The 19,253-nt window shown below is 40.4% G+C and overlaps 1 protein-coding gene across 1 annotated transcript in view; it reads left to right on the top strand.

Annotated features, from left to right (window-relative positions):
* The window catches only part of LOC117463974 (astrocytic phosphoprotein PEA-15), a 45,694-nt gene extending 32,229 nt beyond the window's left edge, over positions 1 to 13,465 (top strand). Inside the window, exons 2-4 of the mRNA XM_034106506.2 lie at positions 10,019 to 10,193; positions 11,997 to 12,152; positions 13,308 to 13,465. Coding sequence (XP_033962397.1) covers positions 10,022 to 10,193; positions 11,997 to 12,152; positions 13,308 to 13,372 — 393 coding nt within the window. The 5' untranslated portion in view covers positions 10,019 to 10,021 and the 3' untranslated portion in view covers positions 13,373 to 13,465. The remainder of the gene's footprint in view (positions 1 to 10,018; positions 10,194 to 11,996; positions 12,153 to 13,307) is intronic.
* Positions 13,466 to 19,253: the final 5,788 nt, after the last annotated feature.

The following is a 19,253-nucleotide window of genomic DNA, read 5'->3' as shown; positions in this document are numbered from 1 at the left end:
TGAGTATGTTTTTAAGCTAGGCATGTATTATGTATTTCTTGAGGTATAATGTCACCTCTAAATCGCATTCACTCATCTTGAATAATGAGAAGTTGAAATGGATTCTTGAACTACTGAATACCAAATGAGGTATTATGAAAACCAATATTTAACCATGTCTTTAGTTCAATCTGTCAACATGGCAAGAAACCACATCCAGTCAAATAAGTTCCATGTGTGACCGAGGATAGCCTATCATTGCCTGGTCTAGAATGACTCCCTGCAAACAACTCTAGGATACCACCCAACCACCAAAACTAAGATCCATTTATTTTTGCCATTTTTACCCATGTGCATTTTTACCCATGATTTAACCACTTGGCTAGGGTTAGGGTTAGGGCATGCCTCAATACTTCTGCTACACTATAGATTTAACTGTAACCTGAGTCTTAAGTTGAGAGCCAATATATAAGAATTGTACCAATGCTCTGCCAACAAAATGGCTCCCACAGATACCAGCACTCAGGTATTATGAAGATAACAAGTACAGTGTAATGCATGCTGCCTTAAAAGGACTCTTAACGCATGTATTAACGTAAGGTAAATCCAAGCATTCATGAATATTATATATATATACCGTTGGATCTTTTCTGAATAATGTCTCACATTGAGAATCAGAACGAGTGAATTTGATAAGACGATTAGTTTCAGGTTTCAAAACGATCTAGACTTCTGACCTGAGAGGTAGATTTTGGAGGCGGACAAACGCTCCGAACCACAGCTGTGAGCTCTTCTGCCTCCCGCTCTCTAATCCTCACCCCCTGCTGCTCCTGCAGGACTGCAGACACATTCTGAGCGAGAGGAAGATGGTTAATGGCACTGAGAGCGAGACATATAGATTAAAAGACGGAAAGCCAAAAGAAAAATGGAGACGCTAACATCCCTAAAACTTGAAAACGCGTTGCAGGGAAAGTTTAACGAGGTCATTTCTCATGTTGTGTATTTTAAGAATGGAAAAGCCGCACATGGACAGTCGAACAGATTTCTTTTAAAGTCGACGTGAGTTTCATGGGAGATATGAAGATGGAGAGTGGGAGGGACTCCTACACTCAGTTCATTTGAGTTAAAGAGAAAAAAAAATACTGAGAGAGAGAAAAGGAGAGCATAGGAGGCTGTGAAATGTCAGGGTTTATTTAATAAGAGATGTAATGAGGGGGATCGAGACTAACTGCTTCTGCTCGACGAGTAAAACGAGAAGCATCACAAAGGCGCGGGAAGTCGAAGAGAGTATGACGAGGTAGGGAAGTTGTGCAGTATTTAATCATTTACCACATGTAACATCAATCAACTGGAGTTTCATCACAAACAATAAGGGTGTACAACATCATAGGGCTGCTCAATTAATCGTATTTTAATCGCGATTACGAGTATGGCTTGCAACGATTACGAAAACAACGTAATCGAAATAAAACGATTATCTTTTTATTATTATTATATTATTTTTTTTATAACTTTTTTTTGTTGGGTTTTTCAGTTGAATTATATTTAACAATCAGGGTAATCAACAAAAACATACTGTTCAACATTTTCTGAACAGTTGGATGTTTTCAAAGTCAATGAGTAATCGCATTTAATAATCGCAATTACAATTATTGACCCAAATAATCGAGATTATGATTTTTGCCAGAATCGAGCAGCCCTACAACATCAATCTTTAAAAGGAATAACAATAACACCGTGATATCAGCCAATCAAGAGCGACTTCGCTAATGGAAAGGAAGCAGTCCAGAAAATATAGAATAAAATATGCATGCACTGATAGTTCAAGCAGTTTAAGATAATAAGATAAGATGAACCTTTATTAATCCCCGAGCGGAAATTCAGTTGTACAAAGCAGCAACAGGGTAAGCGTGAAAAAAAAAAAAAAAAGTACAGCAAAGATTCACACAGATCAATAAAATCTAAAATAAATAATAAATAACATAAAATCAAGGAAATAATGATAATTAAAGATTAAGTAGTTTATTTTAATCAATGTTGAAACAACAAGGCAATATTACCTTTTGGGCATCTCTATCCAAAACGACCTATATAAAAAAAACATGTCAACGACGTGGTCAGTGGTGGGAGGCTGTGGCTCAGTGGGTAGAGTGCTGGACTTCGAATCAGGGGGTAGCAAGTTCGAGTCCCACTGCAGTCGTTGTGTCCCTGAGACACTTCACCCCAAATGTCTCCTGTGGGGATTGTCCACAGTATTGAGTATGTAAGTCGCTTTGGATAAAAGCGTCTAACAAGAGACATGTAATGTTAGTAAGTAAGTGAAAGTGTGCAGCGTGGGCCGAAATATAAAAATGAATATTCCAAATGTATTTATGTTTTCTGATGGAGAAGACTAGTGTTTGTTGTCCACAGATTACGTGATATGACTGAATATAGTCCCTTGTTCCTCCTTAGCAGCGGTCTGTTGGCAAGTATTAACAACCTCTTAAATGTCCGAATTGACCAATCAGAATGGAGTATTCAACTAAGCATTATTGTTCAGCATACACACAAAGTAATATATCAATTCAAGTGCCAGAACGTACTAGAAACAACAACAACAACAACAACAACAACAAGAGGACAATACATGAGGGGAAGGAGGGATGAGCGAAAGCTGGCAAAGACGCAGGTTCTGGAAACATTGAAATGAAAACATTACAACGGAGTCTATTCCTCTTTTCAGATCTCAGTCGGAGAGATTTTTGAGCTGCTATCCCAGTGCTTTGGTTGCCATGGTGAAATCTAAAGGCTTGTCTCCATGCTGAAGTCCAGCACAGTTGGCCAGCGCTGTGTTTGTGTGTGTGAGTTGATGAAAAAGAGAGTTGCGTAAGCATGCAAATGGAGCAGAGTGTCACGACGTCTCATACTGTCCTCCTGTGCTCACTCACAGATGTGTGGACGGTGATTTCCTGACACCTTTATTGAATGTTTCATCACCACCGTGGTTATGATGAACCCAAACGGGTGTTGTTTGTAACAACATGCAGTTTCTTTGGTTGCAAATGGATTATAATCCCAGAACGTCACACTTTGAAACAAGTGTGAGCTTTATTGGAGTTTGTCAATCACCCTAATGAGGTCTTTTATTCTGTGAGGAGGGGAGGATGGTCTCTGCCCTGTCGCTAGGTAACAGTCTCCAGGCCTAAAGGAAAAGCTAGGCCTGGTATCCATGGCAACGTCATTGGTGTGGAGGGTGAAAGGAGGTGTGTGTGTGTGTGTGTGTGTGTGTGTGTGTGTGTGTGTGTGTGTGTGTGTGTGTGTGTGTGTGTGTGTGTGTGTGTGTGTGTGTGTGTGTGTGTGTGTGTGTGTGTGTGTGTGTGTGTGTGTGTGTGTGTGTGTGTGTGTGTGTGTGTGTGTGTGTGTGTGTGTGTGTGTGTGTGTGTGTGTGTGTGTGTGTGTGTGTGTGTGTGTGTGTGTGTGTGTGTGTGTGCAAAAGAGCTGTCAGCAGGTTGACTATCTAAGCAGGAGAACATTGAGCAGTGAAAGTGTTACGAAGTTGATGGAAAATGAAATAAGAGATTTTATTTCTGTAAAGTGCTTTCTAACATTTCCTCACAGCGTTCAGACCCAGGTCTTTCCCATCTGTATTGCTACACACTGACTCTGCCTCGTCAGGACTGCATTCATGAGCTCGATGCCACATATTGATCAAGCTGCTGCTGTGTCGTCTCTAAATGAGCCTGCATGCTGTGTACGAAAGACGGGCGTTAGGGCGAGGATCGATCAGGGAAAGAGACGAGAAAAGAGAGGTCAGGGAAAGAGTGATGAAGGAGAACAGTGGGGCTCGTCTGGGTGGATAATGGCTCCATTTCACAATAGCTCACTGTGGAGGATGTGGTGGGGGGGGTTAACAGTTTAGTCACGGAGAGGAAGAAGCATCCATTCATGCCACGAGGGCTATGGAGTTCATCAACGACAAAACTATAGTGCTTAAGTAATTCAAGCTTCTTCTTTTTTTAAGTATGCTTAGCTTAGCTTAGCATAAGGACTGGGAATGTAGGTACACTGGTGACTTGTTGTCTTGTTTTTTTAGCTTTCTAAGGAAAGAGCGTGGCTAGCTGTTTCCACCCGTGTACAGTCTTTATGCTAAGCTAAGCTAGCCTAGCTGCTGGCTGTAGCTTCATATTTAAAAGACCAATATGGGCGTGATATCAACCTCCTAATCTCACATTTAGCAAGGAATTACAAACTAAAAAGTAACTCTCTTGATGCCCGGGTGCCAATGTTGTTCATGAGCTCCAATAAAGTATTTATTTTGCCGCTTGAAAACATTTATCCAGAAGTTTCGTCACGAATGAACTTCCATATTTCACCAAACCCACATACATTAAGAATAGTTAAACATCTATATTGGAGGGTATTTTCTTACTGCTATATTTTATTCCATTGGTTTCATCCCAAAAACATTCTTTAACATGTATTTGCATCGCTCAGACTTATTGAACACTTTTTGATGTATAGCGGATACTCACTTTTGAATCATACATGTAGTGCCAACTCTCTATTTATACACACACACACACACACACACACACAGACAGAGGAACGAGCAGACAAAAGCACGTCTGTGTGCATGAGAATGTGAAGCACAGTGGGTCTCTATGTATGGTCGCAGTGTCAGGCTCGTCCGAAGCGGGGGGGGGGGGGGGTGGTGTTAGTTTGAGGGGATTTCACAGACTCTTTTTCCTTGGTGCGCCTGATGACTGCAGTGTCGCACAGGAAATGAAAGAAGCACATATTTCTTTCAGTTTCGCCTTTTTTGTGTCGCTTTTTTTACATAAATGCTGAGTCATGGTTGCGGGGAAATGGATGTGACATTTCTCTATGACCACTATGATAGATAATCACGCAATAACGGTGCTTTCATTTATTTGTATATATAATTGTTGTCTTTGTAAGAGGAATCAATCACCTCCCATTAACATGTCTTTTCTCGAAATAAATAATAAATAACGAAATGTATAAAGTTATAATAATGACAATGTTTCTTGTAACTAAATAGTGCTTTGTTTGCAGAATATTAGCGAACAAGCAATATTAAATAATGACGTTTTGCTTACACCTTATAACAGGAGAAGAAACCATGAGTGAGATCTGTACAGAAGCCCAGTTAGGCCAAAAAGAAAACATTTAAACAGAATTATGACATTATTATTAATGTATTAAGTAAGTGGCTATCAGAAAATGGGGAAAAACTAATTATTTTTGTCACATTTTTCTTTTAAAAATGTACTTTGTGGGCTTTCAAAGCTGTCGTAACATTTGTGTATTTGAAGCATGGCCATCGCTGACAGTTTGTGATGGAAACATCTTTATGTGTTGGCTGGGTAAGAGTTAAAAGTGGGAGGCAGGGGGGAGGGATGTGAGCGAGGTGGTGGGAAAGAGAGAGGAACACTAAGTAAAAAATGTAAATGTAGCCACTCTATCCATTGTTGTTTTTTGTTCACTCTTCTCCTCTAAAAGTACACAAAAGCAGCGCCAGTCCATTGTGGTGCAAAACCGAGAGCAGGCAGGGCGGCCTGGGTCGAGAGGGGCGACACACACACACACACACACACACGTATTCTCTCCGTCACACACACAATTCACTAGCTGTGAGTGGAAGCGTTCAAACACACATTCATTTAAGTTCATGCACACATGCGCACACACACATACTTGCATTTCAAGCCAGGAGCCACACACACACTCACACACACACACACACACACACACACACACACACACACACACACACACACACACACACACACTCACAGTTGTATTCATCTGAGTTAAGGTGCATATCCCTGCTCGCTCCCACGCACCGCTTTGTGTTGATGGAGCAAGTTGCTCTGGTTGGAGAGGAGATGAATGTGAAATGTAAAACTGAAATGAGACACATCACACACACACACACACACACACACACACATACACACACACTCATTCGCCTCATGCTCTGTAAAAGCGCTCTGTCATCTTCGTGCCCTCTCCCTGAGGCTGAGATTATGCCTCAGACAGACCAAACAAAATGCCACCAATTAGCCATTAGAGAACAGACAAACAAATCATGACCCAAAGTAATAATAATAATACTTTCAATTTGTATACTATAGCGCCTTTCAAGAGACCCAAGGACGCTTTGGGACTGCAGCATCCCATAATATGCATGCTGCCTTGAAGACTCCTTCACCGTTTGTCAGTACATGTAAACCTTTCAGTCAGTAAACTGGAATTGTCAGTTTTTTTGATTGAATTTGCCTTTTTTTCCATCAATTCCTATTTGTCTCTGTGAGCATGCTAACGTTGATAGCATTGTTGCACCATCAAATGCTTAATCTGTGGTATCTGGTGCACAGTTCGGAGGCGCCCTCTGGTGGCGGCTACATGTAACAGCAGCCCGTGTTATATAGGTCACAGCTCTCATCGCAGAGCCTCTTCTGGGCTTTCTGCACGCCGTGTTGATCTGCGAGGAGAGCGAGGCGATCTGAGCTTCGTGCCATTGCCCATAATGCATTGCATTGAGCGGCAGCCTTCTCGCCAGCTGCGAAGATGCCAGGAACGTGCGGGGGGGGGGTTGGTGTGTGACACAGAAAGAGATGCATAATGTTTGTGGGAAGCTTGTTGAGGAAAGGGAGGATGCAACTTGTAATGCTACACAAAGTTGCCAAAGCGCCCCTGAGCAAAGGACTGGATCCCTTAAATGCAGCTGCTTTTAAGTGACCTTAATCATTTGCACATACTGTAGCTAAACCGCTGCCGGGGGAACAATCTCAGCAGGATGTTGGGAGACCGAGCTTTTGGAAATCCTGAGGCAGCCATTCGATTGGCTGTGAGGCTGAAACAGTTGGAAGTATTTTAGTTTTTTTCCCACTGTAGCATAATGTCATCCCACTAGAACACGTTTATCCTTAAAGGAGCCATACGCTCAGTTTCAGGTTCATATCAGTGTGTAGTGTCTCTGCTTTAAAGAGTCCTCTCCTGCTGATGTTCAGGTGTATATCAGTATGTAGTGTCTCTGCTTTAAAGAGTCCTCTCCTGCTGATCTTCAGGTGTATATCAGTATGTAGTGTCTCTACTTTAAAGAGTCCTCTCCTGCTGATGTTCATCAGTATGTAGTGTCTCTACTTTAAAGAGTCCTCTCCTGCTGATGTTCAGGTGTATATCAGTATGTCGTGTCTCTACTTTAAAGAGTCCTCTCCTGCTGATGTTCAGGTGTATATCAGTATGTAGTGTCTCTACTTTAAAGAGTCCTCTCCTGCTGATGTTCAGGTGTATATCAGTATGTAGTGTCTCTACTTTAAAGAGTCCTCTCCTGCTGATGTTCAGGTGTATATCAGTATGTAGTGTCTCTACTTTAAAGAGTCCTCTCCTGCTGATGTTCAGGTGTATATCAGTATGTAGTGTCTCTACTTTAAAGAGTCCTCTCCTGCTGATGTTCAGGTGTATATCAGTAAGTAGTGTCTCTACTTTAAAGAGTCCTCTCCTGCTGATGTTCAGGTGTATATCAGTATGTAGTGTCTCTACTTTAAAGAGTCCTCTCCTGCTGATGTTCAGGTGTATATCAGTATGTAGTGTCTCTACTTTAAAGAGTCCTCTCCTGCTGATGTTCAGGTGTATATCAGTATGTAGTGTCTCTACTTTAAAGAGTCCTCTCCTGCTGATGTTCAGGTGTATATCAGTAAGTAGTGTCTCTACTTTAAAGAGTCCTCTCCTGCTGATGTTCAGGTGTATATCAGTATGTAGTGTCTCTACTTTAAAGAGTCCTCTCCTGCTGATGTTCAGGTGTATATCAGTATGTAGTGTCTCTACTTTAAAGAGTCCTCTCCTGCTGATCTTCAGGTGTATATCAGTATGTAGTGTCTCTACTTTAAAGAGTCCTCTCCTGCTGATGTTCAGGTGTATATCAGTATGTAGTGTCTCTACTTTAAAGAGTCCTCTCCTGCTGATGTTCAGGTGTATATCAGTATGTAGTGTCTCCACTTTAAAGAGTCCTCTCCTGCTGATGTTCAGGTGTATATCAGTATGTAGTGTCTCTACTTTAAAGAGTCCTCTCCTGCTGATGTTCAGGTGTATATCAGTATGTAGTGTCTCTACTTTAAAGAGTCCTCTCCTGCTGATGTTCAGGTGTATATCAGTATGTAGTGTCTCTACTTTAAAGAGTCCTCTCCTGCTGATGTTCAGGTGTATATCAGTATGTAGTGTCTCTACTTTAAAGAGTCCTCTCCTGCTGATGTTCAGGTGTATATCAGTATGTAGTGTCTCTACATGTCTCCATGCTTTAATGTTCAAAAAGTATTTTTCTCACACTGCCTGTTCTGCAGCACCTCTTTTCACCCTCTGTGTGAAACCAGAGCCCAGTCTTCTCTGATTGGTTAGCTGGCCAGCTCTGTTGTGATTGGTCGACTGCTTAGACCCCCTTAGCCTATCATGTACAATGTACTATCATGTATCTACCCAAATAAGACATTTCAAAACCATGTGTGGAGACATTTTTTACACTTGACACGACATTTTAAAGTTACATAATCGGCAAACTATTTGATATTCAAAAAATAATGATTAATGGCTGTGCTAAATCGCTTGTTCTATCAAATGTCAGGGGTAATATTCTTCATAACAAGTTCCCAGAGAACTGACTGATTAGTAAGGTTTACCTCATGCACCCCTAACAGATTATATATATATTATGTACTGTGTGATATCTGCAGGAACATAAAGGTACTTGCTGTACATTTGTATATGAATATGCAAATGAGTATCTCGACCCAAATCTGTTGATACCCGAGATATGAGATGGCATCTGGATCCGTTTTCTTTGCTTCGTCTAAACGGCTGAAAGGAGCCTCACAACTCGCCCGAATCACGTCTGTTTATCGTTTTCCAACCGGTTTCTGCCTGTTTTTAAACTCCTCACATGCCAACAAAAGCACTCCCACACACCCAAACACACGCAGGGCAACCCATTGCTTTACACTCGCCTGATTTGTACCCGCTGCATGCTTATGTTCTGAATCCTTTCACCACTGTTCCTCTGTTAGGTCTGAATCTGAAATCAAGTACTCGAGTATCTTCGCTGCATGCCGAGCCGTCTGTGATCTATTTCTGTCGAGTAGGATGGCTATAAATAGGGAACCTATTGTTCCGTAAATCATTAGCGTGAACATTAATGAAGCAGAAACTCTCGCAGGAGGACTTGCTTATTATCCAACACACAAAGAATAAGCCAGATTTGACAAACACCTGTTTAATATACAGAAGCATGTAGTTCTTCCATGTGTCCACTAGAGGGAGATAGAGAGCCTCGTAAATGTCTATTAGAGTTGATTTGATGTGTTTTCACTCATAATATTGTTGATACATTTATACTTTACTAGCTTTAAAAAAGTATTTTAAGCAGTTAGAATAGACGAGGCTGTTCTGTAGTTTTCTTATTATCAACATATCCCATGAAAAGGCGTTCATCTATTTCAAATCTGCTGTGCCTTTTTTGCTCCAACCCAATTGGTTCCCACTAAATATGAAAACAATAAAACGCCCACATGTATATAGTTTGATTATTTTTAAAGGTTCAGGAATCTCCTTAGCCTCTTATCTAAACCCTATTTTACTCAAAGAGGTTTCTTTTATTTAGCTGTGACATTTGGTGCTATAGTGAATATTTCAAGTAGCGGGACGATGTGTGTGATCGAGTCAGAATAACTGTGTATGTTCTCTGTCGTGAAGAGACATGTCACTGTGCAAATGTCCCCCTTTTGGGCGTCCTTTATATGACCTTTTTTGACAATCCCTGCTTTCAGTTACAAAATTGAGACGATTGACATGTTTGATATAATATGTTCTCATCCGTCCCCTACAGTATGTTTTTATCATTAGCTAACATGTCCCAACTTCCCATTCTGGAGTGTGGGAAGCAGGTGGGCTGTTTGCACACGGGGATATTTTCAATCACTGTTTTTTTCTGTTGTTGCATTTGGAAAGCTTTAACGTGTCCCCTCTCTTTTGTGTGGAGCAGACCATGGCGGAGTACGGCTCTCTCCTCAGCGACCTGTCTGAGAACATCACCAACGAGGACTTGGAGCAGCTCAAGTCCGCCTGCAAGGAGGACATCCCCGAGGACCAGAGCAACAACATCACCTCCTCCAAGGAGTGGTTCAGCTACCTGGAGAAAAACGACAAGCTGGCCCAAGGTGAGACACTCGGAGACCTGATCCTGCGTATCGAAATATATATACAAACCTTGGTTGCTGATTGGCTGATGGTTACACAAGCCCAAACAACGTTATGACATCACAAAGTGGCCAACATCTGATCAGCTCAGTTTCAGACAGGTTTTTATAGAAATGGATCAAAAAGAGAGAGAATCTTTGTTCCTGAAACTTTCAGAGTCTCTTTCCACAGAGGGGACACATGTTGATGTAGAAGAGACATGGAGAAGAGGGGACACATGTTGATGTAGAAGAGACATGGAGAAGAGGGGACACATGTTGATGTAGAAGAGACATGAAGAAGAGGGGACACATGTTGATGTAGAAGAGACATGAAGAAGAGGGGACACATGTTGATGTAGAAGAGACATGAAGAAGAGGGGACACATGTTGATGTAGAAGAGACATGAAGAAGAGGGGACACATGTTGATGTAGAAGAGACATGAAGAAGAGGGGACACATGTTGATGTAGAAGAGACATGGAGAAGAGGGGACACATGTTGATGTAGAAGAGACATGGAGAAGAGGGGACACATGTTGATGTAGAAGAGACATGAAGAAGAGGGGACACATGTTGATGTAGAAGAGACATGAAGAAGAGGGGACACATGTTGATGTAGAAGAGACATGAAGAAGAGGGGACACATGTTGATGTAGAAGAGACATGAAGAAGAGGGGACACATGTTGATGTAGAAGAGACATGAAGAAGAGGGGACACGTGTTGATGTAGAAGAGACATGAAGAAGAGGGGACACGTGTTGATGTAGAAGAGACATGAAGAAGAGGGGACACGTGTTGATGTAGAAGAGACATGAAGAAGAGGGGACACATGTTGATGTAGAAGAGACATGAAGAAGAGGGGACACATGTTGATGTAGAAGAGACATGGAGAAGAGGGGACACATGTTGATGTAGAGGAGACATGAAGAAGAGGGGACACATGTTGATGTAGAAGAGACATGAAGAAGAGGGGACACATGTTGATGTAGAAGAGACATGAAGAAGAGGGGACACGTGTTGATGTAGAAGAGACATGAAGAAGAGGGGACACGTGTTGATGTAGAAGAGACATGAAGAAGAGGGGACACGTGTTGATGTAGAAGAGACATGAAGAAGAGGGGACACATGTTGATGTAGAAGAGACATGAAGAAGAGGGGACACATGTTGATGAAGAAGAGACATGAAGAAGAGGGGACACATGTTGATGTAGAAGAGACATGAAGAAGAGGGGACACATGTTGATGTAGAAGAGACATGAAGAAGAGGGGACACATGTTGATGTAGAAGAGACATGAAGAAGAGGGGACACATGTTGATGTAGAAGAGACATGAAGAAGAGGGGACACGTGTTGATGTAGAAGAGACATGAAGAAGAGGGGACACGTGTTGATGTAGAAGAGACATGAAGAAGAGGGGACACGTGTTGATGTAGAAGAGACATGAAGAAGAGGGGACACATGTTGATGTAGAAGAGACATGAAGAAGAGGGGACACATGTTGATGTAGAAGAGACATGAAGAAGAGGGGACACATGTTGATGTAGAAGAGACATGGAGAAGAGGGGACACATGTTGATGTAGAGGAGACATGAAGAAGAGGGGACACATGTTGATGTAGAAGAGACATGAAGAAGAGGGGACACATGTTGATGTAGAAGAGACATGAAGAAGAGGGGACACATGTTGATGTAGAAGAGACATGAAGAAGAGGGGACACATGTTGATGTAGAAGAGACATGAAGAAGAGGGGACACATGTTGATGTAACCATATTTCCCGTGCAGATAACCTGTCGTACCTCGAGCACATCTTCGAGATTTCGCGGCGACCGGACCTGCTGACGCGGGTGATCGAGTACCGCACCACCGTGCTGAAGATCTCCGAGGACGACGAGATCGACACCAAGCTCACACGCATCCCCTCAGCCAAGAAATACAAAGGTAACACACACACACACACACACACACAGGGTTAGACTTATGTCTCTGTTATTGAGAAACTACGTTTAGGACACTTACTGTGGAAGCCTTTCCTTGCCTTAGTTTTTTTTTTAAATTACATTTCTGGCCGTGTTTCATTACAACTTATTTTCCCCTGCTTTGGTTTCACCGTTTTCCATTTGGATGAACTGTGCTTTTAAAGCATTCATCTTGATTTAATTGTAAACGTATGTGTGTTCTTCTGTGTGTCAAATAAATTAAAAAGCTTCAAGAAGAGGTTCCGGATGCTTCTCTCAACCGGCTTCCTGCTGCCATTATGAGGTGTATTTTCTACACGTCTTTGTAGCTCAGTTCAGCTCACAGCTTTACGCCTGTTTGAGTTACAACGGGTGCAATGGCTGAATTAAAAACATCAATCCCTCTGCTATAAAAAGAGATGAAATGTCTGCTTGTCTCAGTTCTTCTCTCAAAACGTCACTTTTGACACAAGCACTGAAATAACTTGAGTTCCTCTTTAAAAAAAATACTCTGTGATTTTTCTACAGATATTTTACAAAAATGTTATATTTTTGTTATGTCTATTGCTTTATTCGTCTCCTTTGGCTGCTTTGTCCTGTCATTGTCTTTTACCTTTCTATCTCTAGAGAGCACTATCTTTGTTGTACTTATATATATTGAAATATTATATTATATATTAAGTACAAAAAGTCTGATAAGAAAAGTGCTTCTTATTACTGCACGAAATGACACACAAACAATATAAATAAGTATAATTAAATGAATACTTCTAAGTAATGCTCACTTAATGTTCAGTATTTTTCTTTGTCATGTTTTTATTTTACTTAATTTCAAATGTGTTGTAAAGCGACTAGAAAAGTGCTTATAAATTAGTGAAATGAACTCAAATACTAAAAACATAATATCCAAGTTAGTATAACTATTACAAAAGTTAACATTTAAACTACTTTCTTTGTTTTATTATTTTCATTATTTGGGTTGACTTTGTACAAAAAGCATCCGTTTATTATCCAGCTCTGCTTGTGATGCTGAATATGATGTAATGACTTTCTATACATTTCTGTGTTTGGAGAAAATGTTTCATATGATTTCTCTTTCTCTTTCTCTTCCCTCTTTTTCCTACCCCTCGCCAAAAAGACATCATCCGCCAGCCCTCTGAAGATGAGATCATCAAGTTGGCCCCTCCCCCTAAAAAGGTGTGAGGCCCCGCCCCTCAGCCCCAATCTTTGCACCTTGATTTCTTCACTTCTGGCACTCCAATCAACCGACCAACCGAATCTGACCAAACCCCCATCGCTCGCCCCACATCGCCCCCCCCCCCCTCACACACACACACACACACATCCAGCCACGCCCCCTCCTTGTACTAACACATGACACACAACCACCACCGACCACGCAACCAATCAGATCGTAGCGAGGCCACCTCCTCTCGAGCTGACGGGAAGCTGCGGAAAAAGAGACATTAGAAGAAGAAGAAATCTGGAGATTGGGCCGTGTGTGTGTGTGTGTGTGTGTGTGTGTGTGTGTGTGTCCTGCCTTCAAAGAGGCTCACCATAAAAACAAATAAGCGTTGTTCTTATTTGATATACAGCGATGCATAACTACGACTAACATAATCCAGCAGAGCTCTTTTAACGGCCAAAATGGTACAAATGATGGACATAAAACTTCTTCTGGAGAACTGAAACATGTAAATCTATAAAATCAAAAGGATTTTCGAGATTAAACTGCAGTTAAAGTTAGAAAAACACCTTAATCTCACATCTATGACTGCTTCATCTCTAAAAGGGTTTTTGTGTTTAGCTGCGTTGATATTTCAGGTGTGAAAGGGTTTATTCAATATTTTCGAAAAGACTATTATTCTCTTTTTGAGACGTGAGTAATAATGTAACACACGTGATTGGTTAATTACAATAAACACATTGCATATGTTGCCCTCCTTCGGCCACATTCACCGTGTTCATAATATAACACGTACATGACAGTTCTTTATGCACTCCCTTTACTCGTACATAGATTATTATATCGTGTTTCAAAAGCAGAAACAATTCTTATATTTTAGAAGATACTTCAAGTTGATTTGCATAGAAAAGCCAATATTTGCCTTTAGCTTATAATCAGAGTTATTTAGAAACATATAGAGAAAGCTATTGCAATTATTCCAACACATAAATTCTCTTCTCATCAAAGGGGAAACCGTTAGCATGGAGGTCTGTCGTGTGCGCTGTATATATACGAATAATATATCAGAGGCTATAGCAGAAACAATATATTGTGTGTTTCATAGAAGACACTCAAATGTCCACTGTCAGTTTCACTCGCCTTCGTTTTGTCTAATCTGAAACTACTTAGCGTCTCTCCTCGACGAATTGAGATGAAAAACATTTAGCAAGCACTTCTACTTTACAGAATATTTTGAGAGACCACATTATATTTGCTGTGTGTAAACGTTGTGTGGCAAATTTGATTTCCCCCCTTCGCTGTACAGATTTCACTGTCGGAGAAGTAAGGTCTCTAGAAGTGAAAAAAACAAGGTGAACGAAGGGAGGAAAGGACGGAAAGCAAACATGGCGTGTGATAAGCTGTACATAAAGCAGATTGTGACGACTCGTAAGCCGCCACGCACCAACACAATAGCTAGCAAGACTGTTGAAACGTCACCATGACAACTGCTCTCTCGAACACTGTGTCTCTTTTTCTCCCCGCGTTGAAGCCTTAGCGGACTTTCTGTTCACCCCGAGAGATTGTGTGTGTGTGTGTGTGTGTGTGTGTGTGTGTGTGTGTGTGTGTGTGTGTGTGTGTGTGTGTGTGTGTGTGTGTGTGTGTGTGTGTGTGTGTGTGTGTGTGTGTGTGTGTGTGTGTGTGTGTGTGTGTGTGTGTGTGTGTGTGTGTGTGTGTGTGTGTGTGTGTGTGTGTGTGTGTGTGTGTGTGTGTGTGTGTGTGTGTGTGTGTGTGTGTGTGTGTGTGTGTGTGTGTGTGTGTGTGTGTGTGTGTAAGGATGGCGGGCACACACGTCAAGTTATTCAAAAATCAGCTCTGACTTTTAAAGAGGGCACTTTTATTCTGAAATTAGCGAAGGACTTCAGTGTCGAGAATGTCTTTGGGTTTATTTCTGCCCCCGTTTTTATTGCTGTCAAAGCTGTGGGATAAAAAAACAAAACGGATAACGTTTAATCTATCAGTGTTTGACGAGTAATTTCTCCCGGCCCTCCTTCCTTCTCCTCACCGCTCCACTCCAACCCCAGTGCCAATGACCACGACTTTTATTTCGATCACAGTTCACGTGATCCGTTATTTTCTTCTTCTTTTGTATTGCTCGCCGTATACTGTAGTGTTGGACTGATTTCTATCCTATGCATTTTCGTCTGTAGGGAAACATCTGCACTGTAATGTATCCTCTCGACAAGTCACGTAATCCAGATAAGAAGTTGTTGAAACTGCATGACGGAAAGTGTGCAGTTCAGGAACGTGTTAAAAGCTGGGGGGAAACACTTGTTAGACCAACCATACTGTACAACTCGACCCTTTTGCAAGCAAAGTCATACAGTAACATTCAAAAGTATATAGTTTACAGTTAATCTAGGCCAGATGAAGCCTTTTATTGTACTGTTAGAGGGACGGTCCACACCGAAATACTCGAACACTATGCTGTACGTTCGATTGAACCGGGCCCATAATGCAGTGTTGGTCCACCAATTTAGTGATAAGGTGTAAAACAAATGTTGGATGGGCTGCCATGAAATTTGGTACAAACATTCATGGCCGCTTTAGGATCAATCCTGATGCCTTTGGTGATCTTCTGACTTTTCATCTAGAGCCAACAGAGGTTTTGTGTTGTCCAGTACTTGAGTTTATGACCCCAAGATGTCTTTTGGCAAATTAGCCTAAAAACGTTAGCATTAAGCTAGAACTTAAACTGCGTTGACTTACTTTTAGTCCTAATTATCGATAAAGCCACATCTGAGTTTAGTAATACTTTAGTTGTATTTCAAGTATATTTTTCTTTATTCCTTATCCTTTAAGAATCAAAGTGAACGAGCTTCTTCAAACTGTGTTTTTGTAGTTTTGCACAGAGACATTAATTAGCCAAGCGTCACCATTTGAAACTACAATTTGTAGTCAACACTTAATTATACCCCGGTATATGCACTGATTTACACAGATTTATGACCGTGTTTTGAGTATTTCTGGGTGGATTTTTCCCTTCAGCGTCCGGACTAGCCCACGCTCGACCTGACCCGAAGTGAAGCGGTAGCTCCTTCCCTTTAGCTCGATCTTAGTGAACACAAAGTGCTGCATTTCACGGAGACAGTTTTCCGGGCAAAGGGAGGCAGTTGTACTTACTGCTATGACCTGTGGGTAATGGTATTTTCCAGCTTTTAATGGATGTGATTATTGGCAGCAAATGTTAAATTGCCACTCCGCTTTGGTGACTTTACAAACCACAAGGCAGGTTTTCCTTTCCAGATCTTAGCACGTGTTTCCAGTAGTGTACAAAATCTTAACAGGGTTGGATTTGGGCGATTTTCTTTTACTTTATTCTTCTTCTTTTTATTTGAAGTGCTTTTTGAATAGCAACTTGTGAATTTCGATGTATGTGACTTTGACTTTTTTTGTTCTCTCTCTCAGAATTTCAGTAGGCAACGGATTCATGTTAATAATTTAGTGGTAGTTTGTCAGTAGTGTGTCCATGCGATATCTGTACACATCAGAAAAAGAAAAAAAACTGCGTGATGCTCTCTAGAGGCTTCTGGTGAGAGGTGTAGTCAATGGATTAATAAAACCAAAGTGTAATGAGCCGCACCCTCCCCCATTTTCCACTTCCTGTTTCCTACTCCTCAAAAGTCAACCAGTATTAATGTCACTATGGCACAGCCCCTCTGACTTCATTAAGTGTTTGGCAATGCTCACAATTTTCGGCACATACTATATAAACATATCAGTCACAGATTATGTCAAATTTGGATTTTCAAGTACCAAGTACATATCAACTTAGTAAATGCTGCAAAAGTATAAACATACTAAAATAAATGTATTAATGGTGAATATCTGATAATAGCCAATACATAGATGTAGGAAATCAAGAGGTAAATATTGCTTTGAAGGTATTCAGCCAACCGTCAATTAAAATTAATTCCAACATCATTTACCCTAAAAGACGAGGTTTCGTTTTTTCATTTTATTAGGTTGTAAATATATGTATTTTGAATATATCACTGTTTGTTTTGAACTTGATTAATTTATTTAATGCCTATATATTGTTGTTTTACGTATCCTGATTTAGTTTAACTAACTGGAAACAAATCAAGGGGAGAAAACATGTTGCTTATCTAACGTTAAGCAGACCATGCATCAACACTTTTATAATTCATGTTATTCTGCTCATTCATGTTTTGCTGTTTCGGCTTTGGGTGATGATTTAAAAAAAAGAAATTGACATTCATTTAATTGTATTTTGTGCTATGTAACATTATGTTTTACTGTGTTGTATTTGATCAGATGTGTTGTGGTCACTGCTTGTAAAATGATTTTATTCAGAGAGTTTCCAAATCATGACAAAATATAAAAGCAGTCACAAAGTCATAATCGGCCATTTTGTTCATACAAGATCTGTTGTCACTTGCACATCGCACCAAGAGCGGGAAATATAAGTAGGTTACTGTCTTTAAATGTTGACCATGTGCGTATAGAAAGTTTAAGACATGATGACTGCTGACTTAGTAGAGTGTGGTTTTCATTACCAGATTTCTTGAAAGTATTAACTCATTGTACTTGCACAACAATTACCCAGTGGGTATACAACAAAACCAGAGTAGCAACCCCTATCTGATAAATAAGCAGTCACTTGAGTGGAGCCCTAATTATAACATTAATTGTCAAATGGATACATACAGTTAAATTAGCAATTTAGCAACTTCTGTGCAAACAAGCTCAACCACTGCTATCAAATTTAGCCAGTTTACTCCTGATCTTGCAAAGATAACGTCAAAGTAATTCTGATTCAACTAACAATTAACAAGCTGTAAAAAAAATAAACGGCAGAGACGGAAACTAACCTTTTAGTTATATATGTTGGTTTTTTTCAAAGAAGACTGCACATGCTGTCAACTAGATGAGCATCAACAGTCTGCGGTCACTTTAGCTACAAGCTAATATTGCTAACAAACTATTCTAGCTAGTTAGCAGTTAGTTAGCATGTCTATGCTTGTTGAGCTAAACAAATACAAGGTTAGTCATTGTCTCTGTTATTAGTTGGTTGAATTGTAATTAGTAGGGTGTTGTTTTTGCTAATGCTAACACAAGCTAACTAGTTAAAGTTGGTAGCATTTGTTGAGCTTGCTAGCTTAAAACTACGGTAGAAAATACATTTAAATCAAATTAACATTTGTTCAATGTAAGAATGGTTAAATAACATCTATTAATGGCCTAATGAAGTTGAGCCTTTTAGAATAAAAAAAGTATATTTCTTTATATATTTTACACAATGTTTTCATGCCATTTTGTTTCATAATGTACTTTGTTTCTGTTCAACATCGAACACATGAGGCTCCATAGTTTCATTTGCTATTTGTATTCAAGTGGGTGTTGTTGAATGTTTAATGGACGCATGTATGAAGTTATAAAGTGAAGAAGCAACTACATGAGTGAGAGTAGTTTGGGTTGTAGCTGATTGAGGTGATGGCAGAGAAAAATAAATGCTTGTGCTTTGATAAACATCTGAGTTTATCTCTGCCTCGAGTAAGTTTTGTTTTGTATGTGGCAGGTGTTGCACAAGGCTGCTGTACAGTCACATGGTGTTAATGATCATAAGGTGTGTCAATGTTAGGAATGCTGAATGTCGTATAAAGTTGTGCAGCAATGTTTTTATGATTTCCTATAACCTTCACAGAAAGCGCGTGACTTACATTATGCCTTGCATAGTGCACACGCTCTTTAAAACACCTACTTTCATTTCTCTAGAGCTGCTTAACCAATAAAGTTTACATTGTGGTAAAAGTGCCAACTTCATTCAGTTGAAAGCTGCTGGGATGCATGGACTTGAGATCATGACATGCTTGACTTTAAACAATGTCTCATAAT

This window comes from Pseudochaenichthys georgianus, chromosome 18 (genome assembly GCF_902827115.2).
Source record: "Pseudochaenichthys georgianus chromosome 18, fPseGeo1.2, whole genome shotgun sequence".
In the NCBI taxonomy this organism is placed as follows: domain Eukaryota; kingdom Metazoa; phylum Chordata; class Actinopteri; order Perciformes; family Channichthyidae; genus Pseudochaenichthys; species Pseudochaenichthys georgianus.
This window is presented reverse-complemented; position numbering and strand designations above follow the sequence as displayed.